We start from the raw sequence: 18,147 nt of genomic DNA on the forward strand, positions 1-18,147 counted from the left end.
TCCTCCCAGGGGATTTGCAGGATCTTGCGGAGACATTGTTCGTGGTATTTCTCCAGTGATTTGAGGTATCTACTGTATATGGTCCACATCTCTGAGCCATACAGGAGGGCAGGTATCACTACAGCCCTGTAGACCATGAGCTTGCTGGCAGATTTGAAGGCCTGATCTTTGAACACTCTCTTCCTCAGGCAGCCGAAGGCTGCGCTGGCGCACTGGAGGCAGAGTTGAACCTCGTCGGTGATGCCTGCCCTTGCTGATAATAGGCTCCCGAGGTATGGAACGTGGTCCACGTTGTCCAGGGCCGCGCCGTGGATCTTGATGACTGGGAGGCAGTGTTGTGTGGCGGGGTCAGGTTGGTGGAGGACCAACTAATCCACTGCCACCATACTTTCAGGCAGCACATTCCAGATCATAATAACACGCTGTGTAAAAACAACTTCTCCTCGTCTCACCTCCAGCTCTTTTGCCAATTACAGGTACAATGTCTCAAATCCAGCTGTCCGAAAACCAGACATTTTTGAGGCGGCCAAGATGGCGACATCGGGCAGCGAGGAATGAGGAAACCGGTAAAAACTGGAGCGGCGGGGGGGCCGCGGGCGGCGAGGAGCGGAGGGAATCGGCGGGGGGGGGCGAGAATCGGCAGGCGGCAAGGAGCGCCAACAGTGACGTCCGAAATCTGGAAAAATCTGAAAACCGGCACGGTCTCGGTCCCTCTTACTGTAGTACTGGTACCAGTACGTCAGGAATCAAAATCCATTGCTCCCACACCAGTCTTCGAGCCACGTGTTCATCTCTCTGATCTTATTTACCCAATGCCAATTTGCTCCTGGCTCAGGCAATAATCCAGAGATTATTACCTTTGTGGTTCTGCTTCTGAATTTAGCCTCTAGCTGCTCATACTACCTCAGCAGGAACCTCTTTCTTTGTTCTACCTATGGCAGTTGTACAGGGCCTTAGTGAGGCCTTACCTGGAATATTGTGTTCAGTTTTGGTCTCCTAATCTGAGCAAGGATGTTCTTGCTATTGAGGGAGTGCAGCGAAGGTTCACCAGACTGATTCCAGGGATGGCTGGGCTGTCATATGAGGAGAGACTGGATCAACTGGGCCTTTATTCACTGGAGTTTAGAAGGATGAGAGATCTCATAGAAACTGACGGGACTGGACAGGTTAGATGCGGGAAGAATGTTCCCGATGTTGGGCAAGTCCAGAACCAGGGGACAGAGTCTTAGGATAAGGGGTAGGCTATTTAGGACTGAGATGAGGAGAAACTTCTTCACTCAGAGAGTTGTTAACCTGTGGAATTCCCTACTGCAGAGAGTTGTTGATGCCAGTTCATTGGATATATTCAAGAGGGAGTTAGATATGGCCCTTACGGCTAAGGGGATCAAGGGGTATGGAGAGAAAGCAGGAAAGGGGTACTGAGGGAATGATCAGCCATGATCTTATTGAATGGCAGTGCGGGCTCGAAGGGCGAAATGGCCTACTCCTGCACCTATTTCCTAAGTTTCTCTGTCATTGATATCTACAAGGAACAAGACAACTGGATATTCCCCCTCCCACTCCAAGTTCCTCTCCAGCCCTGAGGAGATGTCCTTAACTTTGGCACCAAGCAGGCAACACAGCCTTCGGGACTCAGAGAACAGTATCTATCCCCTTAACTATACTGTCTCCTACCACTACAACATTTCTTTTTACTCCCCCCTCTTAAATGGCCCCCTGTACCATGGTGCTGCAGTCAGTTTGCTCATCCTCCCTGCAGTCCCTGTTCTCATCCAGGGAGTAAGAACCTCCTATCTGTTGGACAAGAGCAAGGGCTGAGGCTCCTCCAATGCTACTTTCTGGATTCCCATACCTGCCTCACTCGTAGTCACATCCTCCTGTCCCTGACCACGGACCAAATTTGAATTATATAAAGCCAAGGATTCCATACACTTTTTTAACAACCTTCTCAACTTGTCCTGCCAGCATCAAAGATTTCTGTACACAAACCCTGAGGTTTCTTGGTCCTGCACCCCCTTTAAAGTTGTACCATTTAGTTTATATTGTCTCTCCTCATTCATCCTTCTAAAATGCATCATCTATCTGCGTTGAATTTCATCTGAATTCTGTCTGTCTATTTTATCAGTCTGTCTTATGTCCTCCTGAAGTCTGCTACTCTCCGCCTCACTGTTAACTATGTTTCGAGTCATCTGCAAACTTTGAAATTATGCCCAGTATACCCAAATCCAGGTCATTAATATACACCAAAAAGAGCAGTGGTCTTAATACTGATCCCTGGGGGACACCACTGTATATTTCCCTCCAGTCTAAAAAACAATTGTTCACCATTATTCTCTGCTTTCTGTCCCTTACCAATTTCATATCCACGTTGCCACTGGCCCTTGAATCCCATGGGCTTCAATTTTGCTAGTGTCTATGATGTGATACTTTATCAAATGTTTTTGTAAGTCCATATACATATCAACTGCACAACTTCCCTGTTATTTTATCACAGTCTTAATACAAGTGCAGGACCCTTATTTAAATATTTTAATGAGCCCAGCGTTCCTCTCAGCCTGTGAAGCCTAAAGAGCGCCTTGACCAATATGACAGCGGCTGCATTTTGTCCACACTTCTGGCATGGAGGATGTTACACCTCGAAATTTGTAAGTTTGTAAGTTTGTGCCTAAAAAATGGGTGAAACGCATACAAATTTCTATCCCAATGTGTCTCAATGGAAAAGGTAATTGAAGACGTGCCACTGCGTACTCTTTCCCAGGCTTCAGGGCACTGTAATCACTAATATAGTTCTATGGACTATATTTATAAATGAGTTCGATGAAGGAGTAGAGAGTATATATACAGTAAGAGTCAGGAACGGTAGCATAATGGTAACTGTCATGTATCCTACATGGCTATTATTGGTACTATCTCAAGGTGTGCCACCAGAGGGCGTAGCAGTGGGAGACTCGTATGTTACCTGTACAGGTGTGCCTGGCCTAGTATAGAAGACAGGCCACCAGATGTGATCCTGACTCTGGAGTTAACTAATAAAGGACTAAGGTCAGCACAGTTCAAGTACAACACACTGCCTCGTGGAGTCATTGTTAGAGCATCTAAGGACACAACAACTGGCGACGAGATTACGAACTTTCACCCAGAAATGGCTACCCTTGGTACGTTGCAGCAGTTCGCCGATGGTGATGGTTGGGATGCCTTTGTGGAGAGGCTAGAACACTTCTTCACAGCAAACGACCTGGCAGGAGATGACCCGGCCACGCTGGCTGATAAGCACCGTGCTATCCTGCTAACCAGTTGTGGGCCCAACGTCTATGGCCTCATCAGGGACTTGCTGGCATCAGCGAAGACAATGACCAAGTTGTACAAGGAGCTCGTAACCCTGATCCAGGAGCAACTCAAGCCCAAGGACAGCATCCTCACAGCCAGACACCGGTTCTATACCCATCGACAGCCCGAAGTCCGGAAGACCTCAGGAGGCTGGCGGCACCGTGTGAGTTCGGCACCCACGTCAACGAAGCGTTGCGGGACATTTTTGTCATTGGAATTGGCCATGAGGGCCTTCTTCACAAGCTACTGTCAGCGGATACCACAGTCACACTGCAGAAGGCCATCTCTGTGAGCCAGTCATTCATGACCTCGACCTGCGGCTCTCGGCAAATGTCTCACCCTCAGGACTCAAACCCGGCAGGTACTGTGCACAGAGTGGCGCCGTTCAGAAGCTGGACTGCAGAGCGCGAATCCTCTCAGGGAAGAGAGAACAGGCCCCCCGAGTCCCTTAACTCAGAGTCCGCCAAGGGGGGCTAATCGAGTAGCACCATGCTGGCGTTGCGGAGGGAATCACAGGGCTCACCAGTGCCGTTTTAAAGACTATGTTTGCAAAGGCTGCAGCACAAAGGGCCACCTCCAGCGAATGTGTAAGAGAAATAGGACTCACTGTGTCGATGAGGAGTCCGCAGATGGCCATGAATCCAGCGTGGATTATGAATTGTTAGACAGAGAGGCAGCCCAGTCCCACGGGGAGGTACATAGCATGTTTACCTGCACCACCGAGTGTTCCCCGCTGAAGATGGAAGTCGAGATAGAGGGAAGTCCAGTCTTCATGTAAGTGGATACGGGGGCGAGCCAGTCAGTCATGAATCAAGGAGCCTTTGAGAGGCTATGGGACAATCCGGCTGAACGACCCAAGTTGGCCCCGGTTCAGGCAAAGCTGCGCACCTACACCAATGAAATCATCCCAGTCATTGGTAGTGTGAATGTAAAGGTGTTCCATGATGGCGCAGTGCACAAGTTACCTCTGTGGATTGTTGCAGGTGAAGGACCAACGCTGCTTGGCAGAAGGTGAATGGAGAAGATCCATTGGAAGTGGGAAGACTGCACCCCTCCAACGATTGAAGCCCTCTGCGCTCAGAGGCAAAGCAAGTTCTCACCTGAGAGTGGACCCAGCACCGGAGAGCTGACCAGCACGGCAACCGAGGCACAGACCGCTCAGCACGACTACGTGGAGATGATCCAGCTGAGACGACCCGAACGCACCTTCCAGGCTCTAGTGGCACGACTCCGGAGGGAGAAAAGCAGATCCAGAAGCAACTTCCCAAATGCGGAGGCAGAACCCGGGGAGAAGAGGATCACCGCAGTCGACATCGTGGACGAAGGAAAGATGGCGCCCGAACCACGAGGTGATGCGCTGAAGACAAAGATGGCCGCTGCCAGACCACGAGGTGCAGCGCTGATGGAGCAACACGTGACACCAAACGGAGAAGCAGATTGGGGTAAAGCAAGCAAGCCTCTCTTAAAGGAGTCCTGCAACCCACTACAATTAAAGGGACAGTTCCACATATTTAAGCAATGTAACAGTAATTGTAAGTTAGAGACTAAAGGTGTAACGGATTATGTCAAGTGTGTAACTGACCATGTAAAATGTGTAACTGATAATCGGAATTGTATACACGCAACCAGCGAGGAAAAGTCGTGCGATTGTGTACAATGTGTGATTGATGATCTGAACTGTGCATATGCAACCAGCGAGGAAAAGTCGCGCGATCGTGATCAGACCCCTAGAGTGTCCATCATAAGTAAGGAAAAGTGGTGCAATGCAGGATTCCCACTGCACGCAGCCAATGCAGCGGGCAGACACCCACCGGATGCACACAGGTCCAGGGAGCTACCCAATGCTATAGCCTGCATCTCGGGGACCAGAGTCATGCATCACAAAGTGTGGCCACAAGCAGCCAACACAAGATCTGCGAAGCAAGCGACCTCAGTAGGGTAACGGCAACGGTATCGGTACCATGCCCTGGGTTGGCTCCATCTCTCAGGCAACCGATGGCACCAACTGCCACGAGCCTGAAGGAGCAGACTGCATCAAGGCCATACCCCTAGATGCAGAGTCACCCGCCAGTGTTCCCCCAGAGGAATCAAGCACCAGCCAGGATCCCAAACCAAACACTGCCCAGGCCAGCGAGTCAGCAGTTCCCTGTGCACTGCTAGGCGACAGCTCCTCAGGGAGCAGCTAGGACCCAGGGCGTAAAGAAAGGACAGGGAGGGTGGGGGTCACAGACATCTGTGAACCTGCCTGACGCTAGGGACCACGGCAACAGCCCCGAGAGCAGGCTACGCGAGCCAACTAGCTTCCCACTGCCAGCATCAGGCACTGAGCCGCCACTACACCGCAGGGACATCACCCAGCAGCTCTGGAACTAGTTTGTCCTCACGCACCAGTCACTGTATCGACAAGGCATCTAACGCACTTGTCGCATCACGGAACCACACAGAAGAAAAGATGCAAAACCCACTTACCTGTACATGAATGTCAGGAGCCCCCGCCACACCAATGTGGGGGGGGGGGGGGGAGAATGGAGTGGTCAGGAACACACACACACAAACAGCAACCACCAGCATGCTACTGCACCAACTATCCAGCCAAGGTTGAGCTGGCCCGCCAGAGGTCAACCAGATAAAACCCACATACAGCTAAGCTCAGAGCACTGGAAGAATGTTCCCAATGTTGGGGGAGTCCAGAACTAGGGGTCACAGTCTAAGGATAAAGGGTATGCCATTTAGGACCGAGATGAGGAGAAACTTCTTCACTCAGAGAATTGTTAACCTGTGGATTTCTCTTCCGCAGAGAGTTGTTGATGCCAGTTCGTTAGATATATTAAAGAGGGAGTTAGATATGGCCCTTACGGCTAAGGGGATCAAGGGGTTATGGAGAGAAAGCAGGAAAGGGGTACTGAGGTGAACGATCAGCCATGATCCTATTGAATGGTGGTGCAGGCTCGAAGGGCCGAATGGCCTACTCCTGCACCTATTTTCTATGTTTCTATGTAATGCAGAGGCGATTTGCACTGAGGGTTCAGGGGGGAGTGATATCATGTATCCTACATGGCTACTGTTGGTACTATCTAAAGATGTGCCACCAGAGGGCACAGCAGTGGGAGACTCGTAGGTTACCTGCATTACCATCGCCGAATCTCCCACCGTCAACATCCTGGGGGCGGTCACCGTTGACTAGAAGCTTAACTGGACTGGCCACATAAATAGTGTGGCAACAAGAGCAGGTCAGAGGCTGGGTATTCCGTAGCGAGTGTCTCACCTCTTAACTGCCCAAAGCATTTTCACCATCTACAAGGCACAAGTCAGGTGTGTGATGCAATACCCTCCACTTACCTGGATGAGTGCAGCTCCAACAACACTCAAGATGCTCGACACTATCCAGGACAAAGCAGCCTACTTGATTGGCACCCCATTCACCACCTTAAACATTCCCTCCATCTCCGACGTACTGTGTCTGCAGTGTGTACCATCTACAAGATGCACTGCAACAACTCACCAAGGCTTCTTCGGCAGCACCTCCCAAACCCGCGACTTCTATCACCTAGGAGCAGCAGGCGCATGGGAACACGACCAACTCCATATTCCCATCCAAGTCACACACCATCCTGACTTATCACCGTTCCTTCATCGTCGCTGGGTCAAAATCCCGGATTTCCCTCCCTAACAGCACTGTAGGAGTACCTTCACTACATGGACTGCAGTGGTTCAAGGTGGCGGCTCACCACAATCTTCTGAAGGGCAATTAGGGATCAGCAATAAATACTGGCCTTGCCAACAATGTCCACATCACATGAACGAATAAAAATTTTTTTTAAAAATCCAAGTTTTCTAATGACACCGAGTTAGGTGACTGTAAATAGTATAGATGGGAGCATAAAGTTGCAAAGGTACATAAAAAAAGGAGGCACCTATTTAAAAAAGGAGGCAGACAAAAAGCAGGAAACTATCGACCACTTAGTCTAACATCTGTCGTTGGGAAAATGCTGGTGTCCATTATTAAGGAAGCAGTAGCAGGACATTTGGAAAAGTATCATTCAATCAAGCAGAGTCAGCATGGCTTTATGAAAGGGAAAACATGTTTGACAAATTTGCTGGAGTTCTTTGAGGATGTAACGAGCAGGGTGGATAAGGGGGAACCAGTGGATGTGGTGTATTTGGATTTCCAGAAGGCATTCGATAAGATGCCACATAAGAGGATAATGCACAAGATAAAAGCTCACAGGGTTGGGGGTAATATATTAGCATGGATAGAGGACTGGCTAACTAACAAAAAACAGAGAGTCGGGATAAAAGAGTTATTTTCCGGTTGGCAAGCAGTGACTAGTGGGGTGCCACAGGGATCGGTGCTGGGTCCTCAACTATTTATAATCTATGTTAATGATTTGGATGAAGAGACCGAGTGTAATGTGGCCAAGTTTGCTGATGATACAAAGATGGGTGAGAAAGCAAATTGTGAGGAGGATACAAAAAATCTGCAAAGGGATATAGACAGGCTGAGTGGGCAAAAATTTGGCAGATGGAGTATAATGTGGGAAAATGTGAGGTTATCCACTTTGGCAGAAATAATAGGAAAGCAAATTATACTTTCAATGGAGAAAAATTGCAAAGTGCTGCAGTACAGAGAAACCTGGGGGTCATTGTGCATGAAACACAAAAAGTTAGCATGCAGGTACAGCAAGTAATCAGGAAGGCAAATGTAATGTTGGCCTTTATTGCAAGGGGGATGAGTATAAAAGCAGAGAAGTCCTGCTACAACTGTACAGGGCATTGGTGAGGCCACACCTGGAGTACTGCGTCCAGTTTTGGTCTCTGTATTTAAGGAAGGATATACTTGCATTGGAGGCTGTTCAGAGAAGGTTCACTCGGTTGATTCTGGAGATGAGGGGGTTGACTTATGAGGATAGGTTGAGTAGTTTGGGCCTATACACATTGGCGTTCAGAAGAATAAGAGGTGATCTTATTGAAACTTATAAGATAATGAGGGGGTTCGACAAGGTGGATGCAGAGAGGATATTTCCACTCATAGGGAAAACTAAACCTAGGGGACATAGTCTCAGAATAAAGGGCCGCCCATTTAAAACTGAGATGAGAAATTTCTTCTCTCAGAGGGTTGTATATCTATGGAATTCTCTGCCCCAGAGAGCTGTGGAGGCTGGGTCATAGAATATATAAGGCGGAGATAGACAGATTTTTGAACGATAAGTGAGTGAAGGATTATGGGGAGCGGGCAGGGAAGTGGAGCTGAGTCCATGATCAGATCAGCCATGGTCTTATTGAATGGCGGAGCAGGCTCGAGGGGCCAAATGGCCTACACTGCTGCTCGTATTTCTTATGTTCTTATTGATGGATTCAGTGAGTGGGCAAAACTGTGGCAGATGGAGTTCGATGTAGGAAAGTGTGGAGGAGTGGACAGATTTAGGGGCCCAAATACAGAAATCACTAAAAGCTAGCGAACAGGTACAAAAATAATTTAAAAAGCTGATGGAATAATGGCCTTTATCTCAAGGGGGCAGGAATACAAAGGGGTGGAAGTTATGTTATAGTTGCCCATATCTCTGGTTAGGCCCCATCTGGAATATCATATTCAGTTCTGGGCACTGCACCTCAAGAAAAATATATTGGTCTTAGAGGGTGTGCAGTGCAAATTTACCAGAATGATACCAGGCCGATAGGATTAAATTAGGTCAGTTTGCATTCACTCGGCTTGTAGTCCCATGAGTATAAAAGATTAAGGGGTGGTCTAATTGAGGTGTTGAAGATGATTAAAGGAAGTGATAGGGTCAATCAAGAGAAACTATTTCCTCAGAACAAGAGAGCATAAAATAACCTTAAAATTAGATCTAGGCCATTCAAGGGTGATGTCAAGAAGCACTTCTTCACACAAAGGGTAGTGGAAATCTGGAACTCATTCCTCTAAAAAACTGTTGAGGCTAGGTCAATTGAAAATGTCAAAACTGAGATTTGACAGATTTTTGTTGGGCAAGGGTATTAAGGGTTACGGAACCAAGGCGAGTAGATAAAGTTAAGATACAGAAACCAATGATCTAATTGGATGGCAGAACAGGCACGAGGGGCTGAATGGCCTACCCCTGTTTCTATGGGCCCAAGTTTCGAGCTGCGCCTAGAACGGCGCAGTCCCGACCTGGACGCCCATTTTTCACGCCACAAAGTGCGCTTAAAAAAAACTTCCAGATTCTCCAGCTCCCTGCAGGTCGTTTGCAGCTCGGCACAGCGCAGCAGGAGCTGGAAGGGGCGGAGCTAGGTCCCTGCGCTGAAAACAGTGCCGGGATCTCTGCACATGCGCGCTACAGTGGGCGCGCATGTGCAGTAGCTCCAGGCGCCCAAAACTGTGTGGGAGGGGCCAAAGCACGCAGCCCCTAGCCCTGGCCCAATGTCCTCACTGGGGCTGCGTGCATAAGGCTCCTCCCACGGCCAGCTCCTGCTTCCTCCCGACCTGACTCGACACCCGCTTCCCTTTCCCCCCCCGGACCGGACCAGACCCCGACACCGACCCGACTCCCGCTCCCCTCCCCCCCCCCCACCCGGACCCGACCCGACCCGAACCCCCGGACTGGACCCGACCCGACTCCCGCTCCCCCTCCCCCCCCGCGCTTCCTGCCTCCGGACCGGACCCGACACCGACCCGACTGGACCCGACCTGAGCTCCCTCTCCCCGACCCGAACCGAACCGACCTCCCTCCCACCACCCCCCCGACCTGCGCTCCCCCCGACCCGACGCCACCTACCTGTAAATCTGGTGCTGGGGACGGGCCCTGCCCGAAGTCTCGGGCCCGTTCAGCCTCCCTCCCCCTTCTCCTTCCCCCCCACCCCATCTCCTTCCCCCCCCCGCAATCTCCTTCCTCCCCCAATCTCCTTTCCCCCCCTCCCCCTCCACCCCCTTCTCCACCTCCCCCTCTTCTCCTCCTCCCCCCCACTCACCCCGCTTCTCCTCCCCCTTCCCTTCTCCCCCCTCCCCCTTCTCCCCCATCCCTCCCCCTTCCCTCCCTCTGCTCCCCCCCTCTCTCCCTCTATCCCCCTCCCCTCGCTGTCAGAAACACAGACACTGACAGACAGAGTGAGAGACACACACAGACAGACAGACAAGAGATCGAGACACTGACAGGGGGGGTGGGGGGGCGCGCGCGGGGGGCATCCCAGCACGCTGTTGGAGGGCTCCCGGTGCTGCAGTCGGTAAGTAGAAAATGTTTTATTTATTGATTTAAAAAAAAATTATTTCTTATTAATTTTTTTGGATTGATTTATTGGTTGATTTATTGATGTTTTTATCATTTATTATTGACGATGGCTCTTTATTTGTAAAACTGAAGCGTTTAATGTTTGTAAACTTTCCTTTAAACCCCCCCCCCTCCCATTCCCTACGCCTGATTTGTAGCCTGATTTGTAACCTACGCCTGATTTTCTAAAGTGTAGACAAGGTTTTTTCGAGCGTACAAAAATCTTCACTTACTCCATTCTAAAGTTAGTTTGGAGTATGTTTTCACTGACGAAACTTTGAAAACAGGCGTAAGTGGCCGGACACGCCCCCTTTTGAAAAAAAAATTCTGTTCCAAAGTGAAACTGTTCTAACTGACTCGAACTGGAGCAAACTAAATGGCGAGAATTCCGATTTCTAAGATACTCCGTTCTACACCAGTTGCTCCTAAAAATCAGGAGCAAATCATGTCGAAACTTGGGGCCTATGTTCCTAGCACATCAGTTTGTCCTGCAGAAGAAAAATATCTGTGAAAATATCATTGTTTTGATTAAAGTTTATGTTGGATGAGAGGACCACGTGGCATTGGGAGGATACAGAATCAAAGATAAGAACAGATTCACATGGTCAAACAACAATCAAATGCAACAGGAAAGAAATGTGAAATATGCTTACAGAAATAAGGAAATATACTGATCTTTTTAGCTCAACGGAAAGGGAGCTAGTTAGTGGCAGAGGAGCATTCAGTTTGTTGACAGAGTGATTGATAGGTTTCTTATTGGCTTTTATTTGTATCGAGTTGTTATAACCATGTAATGCAGAGACATGCTGATTGTCATGTAGCTGGGGTAAGAGAAAACTATAAAACGGAATGAACTGTAATGAGGATTTGGATTCAAAGATTTGGTCAACATCAAGACCAAGCTCTGAACTGTAACGTGTTACAGTCCCCAATCAACAACATCGGATTGGTTGTAAGTAGAGCATCTAATCATAAACATGGAATTACAAGAATGTTTGCTTTTAATAATTCTATGGCAATATTGACAAATGGTCAAATGATTTGACTTTTACTGCAGTCAAAATACTATTTGTGGCTGCTTAGGTTGAGTTAGTTAGAATCAAAGCAAACAGCGCTTTGGAAATATTCCTGATCGGTCATTTACATCGAGCACAACATTCTCAACAGGTGCCTCCAATTTACAAAGCCTGAAATTGCATGAGAAAAGGCTATTTAACATTGCCATATCAGATGTGCATTACATGGTTGAGCAAACTAAATAAAGTAGAATTTTTTTGACTTATTAATAGAATCCCATGAAAATGCAATCAATCTACAACTAGGGTGAATTCAATCTTTTTTTTTGATGATCAGCACATTGTGATATATAGTGCACTCGATAGCAAACAACTTGATGACAGCCTAGAAAGATTAAATACTTATTTTCTTTTCCTGTTCTCTTTAATGGTTGAATGGGTTTGTGTTTGTTACCTGAATTCTTCTCGAGAAGATACTTTTTCTTTTGCTGCTTTTCCTGCTTTTCTTTCTCGGCCTTCTCTTTGGCTAATTTGACACGTCTCAGTTTTTCTTCTGCCTCTCGCCGTTTCATGTTTTCTTTGACGGCTTGCTTTAGTAAAAAGAAAGAAGATTAAAAGATGAATTACTTCTAAATGTGCCAAAGATGAAATTGTGAACAAAAATGAGGATAACATTCTTTGTGATTTCATTTATGAGGCTATAAACAGCTGTCATAAATATTGGCCTCAGGTATGCAGCAAATTGAAGTTTTGAATCTGATTATCACTTGAAGGCAGACTCTTATTTTATACTAGAATAAAGATGCCAATGCAACTCACGCTTCTCTGAACCTCTGAAATATTTTCGTACAGCTTTTCTTTTCTGAGCAAAATGCATAACAAGCACTGAGGGCACTGTGAAATTTAATCTGGTACATCTCTTTATGAGCAATACTGAAGGGTTACATTAACTTGATACACACATACTAATTAGTTCATATGATTTGAAACATTCCTTTACTTTATTAATAAATGTAGCTGGACAAAAATTTGCAGTAATGCTATCACAAAAAAATATTCAGTTAGATAAATTTGAAATGCTTGTTTCTTTATTTTCAAAGGGTTTCATATACCATGTGAACATACCATAAATGTCGATCTGAAGTTACTGATATCACTAAAAACCTCCTCTGCTGTGACTTTCTTTGGATTGATAACAAAGTAGTGCATCAAATCATGGTAAAGCTTCTCCATGTTTCTGTGCATGTTGGCCAGTTTATGGTACTCTTGCCGGGCAAGACTGGCAAAGCTGTGATGTATTGTTAAGGAAATGCACAGTTGCTATGATTTCATAAAGAGAGAAAACATGATAAATAAGCAGAATTATATGCTGGCAATTTTCATAACTTCCATTCACCCCAAAATTCTCTCTTTTATATATCCTTATTGGAATGGGAGAAAAAAACCCAGCCACTGTTGTAATAACATTGACACTCCAAGACTAGGCTGAGCATTTTTTAATACAGTGAAAGGCTCTCTTTTTAAAAGATTATCCACTCTTTTCCCTTTCTAAGGGTTGTCCCCACATTGTTCCCAGAAGAGACTGCTGCTGAACCACCTATTCAAGACCTTGATGAATGATAATCTGATACCAGTCAACTAGGAAGAGTGTAAAAGTGTCTCAGAGTGACTATCTCTCCAATTTACCCCCAATGTGGGGTGACAGTTGGATTTTGCTCAACACCTCACTCTTGTGGCACAGAGTTGAAATGGCACACTCGGTGTGCAGAACATTATAAATGGAATCTGCGGTTTTACAGATTTGGGCTTCAATGAGCTGTGCTCTTTTTAGTTCTTCGTTTTACCAGGTTGGTAGATAGGTTTGACAGTATTTTCTGGGACTTGCTCCAAAACAGTATGGGGGGGTGGGCGTGGTGGAGCCGAAGAGAAGAACATCTCAAGCATTATAGCATCACCCAGTACAGATCATTTTTCACTTCTGTTTTTTTTTATAATACAAGCTTCATCTTGAACAAAATCAGGAATCAAAGGACAAAGGGGGAAAAATACAGCACTAGAACTGTGACACATATTAGCTATAAATTACAAACAAGTCTGAATGGTTCAAATAAGGACAACAGTCTTTTTCAAGATACTGCAGGTTTCTATGTTACACAAAAAAAAACCAGTGGAGAATAGTATCGTTAATACCTGGCAGACTGGCTCAGATTTTTAGAACTGGTCATAGAGAGAAAAATTAGCCGGACTTTGCAGAAGGAATCTCAGTACTTACCATTAATAAGGAGTAAATCGGACAGCAACTTCCAACATCCGCACATACACAGTAAAACATGGAAATCCATCATCATCATAGCTGGTCCCTCGAATGAGGATGACTTGCTTCCACACCAAAAGGGACAAATTCACAAATGTTTCAATGAAAGACCAGATATTGCAGTCCTGAAGTCCAATCGAAGGGGTGGAAGATGCCTGTACGTGGATTTTTTTAACATGTGGTGACCGTTGCACATCAGCCACCACACAGGCTTGACAGAGCTAGTCCTTTATCCAGTGGCAAAATTGCTGTCCGAGTTGCCCTGCTCCTTCAGAAGCTTCGCTACATCAGTACCTCACCGAGAGATTCGCCATTCAAACACATGAAGGGCGTGAGTTGCCGTACATGCCAAGTAAACACGTCAGAAAAAGTTAGGGCCTGTCCATTCAAGTGTAAATGAATTTTTTAATGGTGTGATACTTCTTAAGTACTACCAAACAACCTCTCCGGCACTGAAAATTTACTTTGAAAAATGAGTCGTCTCATTCCTCCAGGTTTTAATTATTGTTGGAGATTTTTTTTTTTAATAAAGTTTTTGCTTACTTAGCTTTCTTCGAATCAAAGAACAGTATAAGCACAGGAGGCCATTCAGCCCATCGAATCTGTGCTAGCTCTTTCTAAGAGCAATCCAGTTAGTCCCACTCCCCCACTCTTTCCCCATATCCCTGCAATTTTTTTCTCCTTCAAGTATTTCTACAATTTCCTTTTGAAGGCTACTATTAAATCTGTATCCGCCATCCTTTCAGGCAGTGCATTCCAAATCCTAACCACTCGTTGCGTAAAAAGGTTTTTCCTCATGTCGCCTTTGGTTCTTTTGCCAATCACCTTAAATCTGTGCTCTCAGGTTAATGACTCTTCAACCATTGGAAACAGTTTCTCTTTATTTACTTTAACTATACCCTTCATGATTTTAAACAGCTCTATCAAATCTCCTTTGCCTTCTCTACTCGAGGAACAACCCCAGCTTCTCCAGTCTATCCACATAATGGTCATCCCTCAACCCCAGAATCAATCTAGTAAATCTCTTCTGTACTCTCTCCAAAGCTTTCATGTCCTTTCTTAAATGTGGTGCCCAGAATTGAACTCAATACTCCAGCTGGGGCTGAACTAATGTTTTATATAGGTATAGCATAACTTCCTGGCTTTTGTACTCTATGGCTCTATTTATAAAGCCCAGGATGCCCTATGTTTTATTAACTGCTTTGTTAACCTGTCCTGCAGTTTTGTGCCCAAACACCCCAGATCTTCTTGCAACCCATTTAAAATTGTATCCATTGAACAAGCGTCATCTCTGCTCATTCTTCCGAACAATATTCACTTTTCTGTGTTGAATTTCATCCGCCATGTGTCCACCCATTCTACTAGACTGTCTGTGTCCTTGGGGCGCAAAATTGCCCTTTTTTTTAAGCCCAATTAGCGCCTCCGGGTGGCGATAATGGGGTGCAAGGAGGTTATCGTCCAGGGGAAGGGGTCGATAGCGCCTCCGGGATAATGCCCCCGTGGTTTGGGTTAGGGCCGCACCACGTGATTTGCGCCCCAGTCAGGTGCACGCACAGCAATGACATCATCGCCATGCACGCCTACCTCTTTGCGCCCCGTGGGGGAAATTGTTTCCGCGGGCGGCGAGGATGACGCCGGCCGATGTCGCCACCAGCTTTGCGGTTCGTGCAGTTGGTGGAGATCCGCTGTTGGAGTGTCCCTTAAAGAGGAGGCCGTTTGTACCGTGGGCCGCCATATTTTTCTTTCGGAGGACTCTTCTGATGGCCGGACAATGGCGGCCCTCGCTCGGCCGTGTGCCATCCTGCACCCTGGTACTCTGTTATGGGTGCTGCACTGTTGGCCTGGTCAAGTGGTCAAGGGCATTCCAAAGGTACTGCGGAGTGCACAGCGGCCCTCCCCTTAAAATGAGCATCTGCGTAGTGCTGATGTTACTGATAGGGTTCTGGGCCCCGGCACGAGACTCAATGCCGCTCTACTGCCCGGGGAACGCCGCTCCACGGACGTGGAGCGCCTCTAATAGTGCTCCACCTTCGTTGAGGGGCGGAAGGAAGTGTCGAATTCCATGCCGGGGATGGAATCTCCGGGTCGGACAATAAATGTCCCGGCCCCAGAAGGTTATCGCCTCCAAACGGGGCACGGGGCAATTTCGCCCCCTTGATATCTATCACCATCTTTCTCACTGTTTACTGCACTTCCAAGTTTTGTGTCATTTGCAAATTTCAAAATTGTGCCCACACTCGCAAGTTAAAATTATTAATCTATGTCAAAAACAGCAGTGGTCCTAATACTGAACCTTTGGGAACACCACTGTATACCTCCCACCAGTCCGAAAAACAGCCATTCACCACAGCTCTGTTTCCTATTTCTTAGCCAATTTTGTAGCCATGTGTTTCAATTTTGCTAACAAGTCTAATATATGATACTTTATCAAACCCCTTTTGAAAGTCCATATACACAACATCAAGTGCATTGCCCTCATCAACCCTCTCTGTTACCTCATCAAAAATCTCAATTAGGTTAGTCAAACATAATTTGATCTTTACAAACCCATTCTGTCTCCTTTATTTGTCCATGCTTGTCTAAGTGGCTATTAATTTTTCTCCTGGATTACTGTTTCTAAAAGCTTCCCCACCACCGCCATTAAATTGTGTGGCCTGCAATTGCAGATTTATCCTTGTCTCCCTTTTTGAACAAAGGTGTAACATTTTCAATCCTCCAGTCCTTTAGCACCACTCCTACATCTAAGGAGGATTGGAAGATGTGGCCAACACCTCCACAATTTGTACCCTTGCTTCCCTCAGTAACCTAGGATGTATCCCATCTGGACAGGGTGACTGCCAGCCTTTCTAGTACCTCCACTTCATCTACTTTTATTTCATCCAGTATTCTGACAACCTCCTTGCTTCCATACCTTTGGCAAAGCTTACTGAAGTCGGTCCCGCACACCTTGGTCTTACAGGACGACATCTTGGTCACAGGTCAGAACACAGTCGAGCATCTGCAGAACCTGTAGGAGGTTCTTAGTCGACTCAACCACGTGGGGTTCAGGTTAAAATGCTCAAAGTGCGTTTTCCTGGTGCCTGAAGTGGAGTTCTTGGGAAGGAGGATTGCGGCGGACGGCATCAGGCCCACTAACATGAAGACGGAGGCGATTGAGAACGCACCAAGACCACAGAACGTGACGGAGCTGCGGACATTTCTGGGACTCCTGAACTACTTTGGTAACTTCTTACTGGGTTTCAGCACACTGTTAGAACCACTGCATGGCTTACTACGAAAAGGGGACGAATGGGTTTGGGGCAAAAGCCAAGAAAATGCCTTTGTAAAAGCAAGGAAATTGTTATGCACAAACAAATTGCTTCTGTTGTATGATCCATGTAAGCATTTGGTACTAGCATATGATGCATCGTCATAAGGCGTTGGGTGTTTATTGTAATAAGCTAATGTTTCGGAAAACTGCAACCGGTTGCTTATGGATCCAGGAGTCTGTCTAAGGCTGAGAGAGCCTACAGCATGATTGAGAAAGAAGCGTTAGCGTGTGTCTATGGGCTAAAATTCGAATTGGAAACTGACCATATGCCACACATATCCCTGTTTTCCAAGAGTAAAGGGATAAATACCAACGCATCAGCCCGCATCCAGAGATGGGCGCTCACGATGTCTGCATACAACTACGCCATTCGCCACAGGCCAGGCACAGAAAACTGTGCCGATGCTCTCAGTAGGCTGCCATTGCCAACCACGGGGGTGGAAATGGCGCAGCCCGCAGATTTAGCCATGGTTATGGAAGCATTTGAGAGTGAGCAATCACTCGTCACTGCCCAGCAGATCAAAACCTGCATGAGCCAGGACGCCTTATTTTCCCTAGTCAAAAGCTGTGCGCTTCACGGGAGCTGGTCCAGTGTCCCAGTGGAAATGCAGGAAGAGATAAAGCCGTTCCAGCGGCGCAAAGATGAAATGTCTATACAGGCAGACTGCCTTCTGTGGGGCAATCATGTAGTGGTTCCCAAGAAGGGCAGAGACACCTTCATCAATGACCTCCACAGTACCCACCCAGGCATCGTAATGATGAAAGCGATAGCCAGATCCCACATGTGGTGGATCGGTATCGATTCGGACTTAGAGTCCTGCATTCACAGATTTAATGCATGCTCGCAGTTAAGCAATGTACCTAGGGAGGCGCCGCTAAGTTTATGGTCTTGGCCCTCCAAACCGTGGTCTAGGATACACGTCGACTATGCAGGCCCGT

At 47.0% G+C, this 18,147-nt stretch overlaps 1 protein-coding gene across 1 annotated transcript in view; it reads right to left on the minus strand.

The window, feature by feature from the left end:
* Positions 1-18,147, minus strand: part of LOC139275018 (protein diaphanous homolog 3-like) — a 1,005,387-nt gene that overhangs the window by 180,893 nt on the left and 806,347 nt on the right. Inside the window, 2 exon segments of the mRNA XM_070891880.1 lie at positions 12,039-12,174; positions 12,710-12,872. Coding sequence (XP_070747981.1) covers positions 12,039-12,174; positions 12,710-12,872 — 299 coding nt within the window.

This window comes from Pristiophorus japonicus, chromosome 10, assembly GCF_044704955.1.
Source record: "Pristiophorus japonicus isolate sPriJap1 chromosome 10, sPriJap1.hap1, whole genome shotgun sequence".
NCBI lineage: Eukaryota > Metazoa > Chordata > Chondrichthyes > Pristiophoridae > Pristiophorus > Pristiophorus japonicus.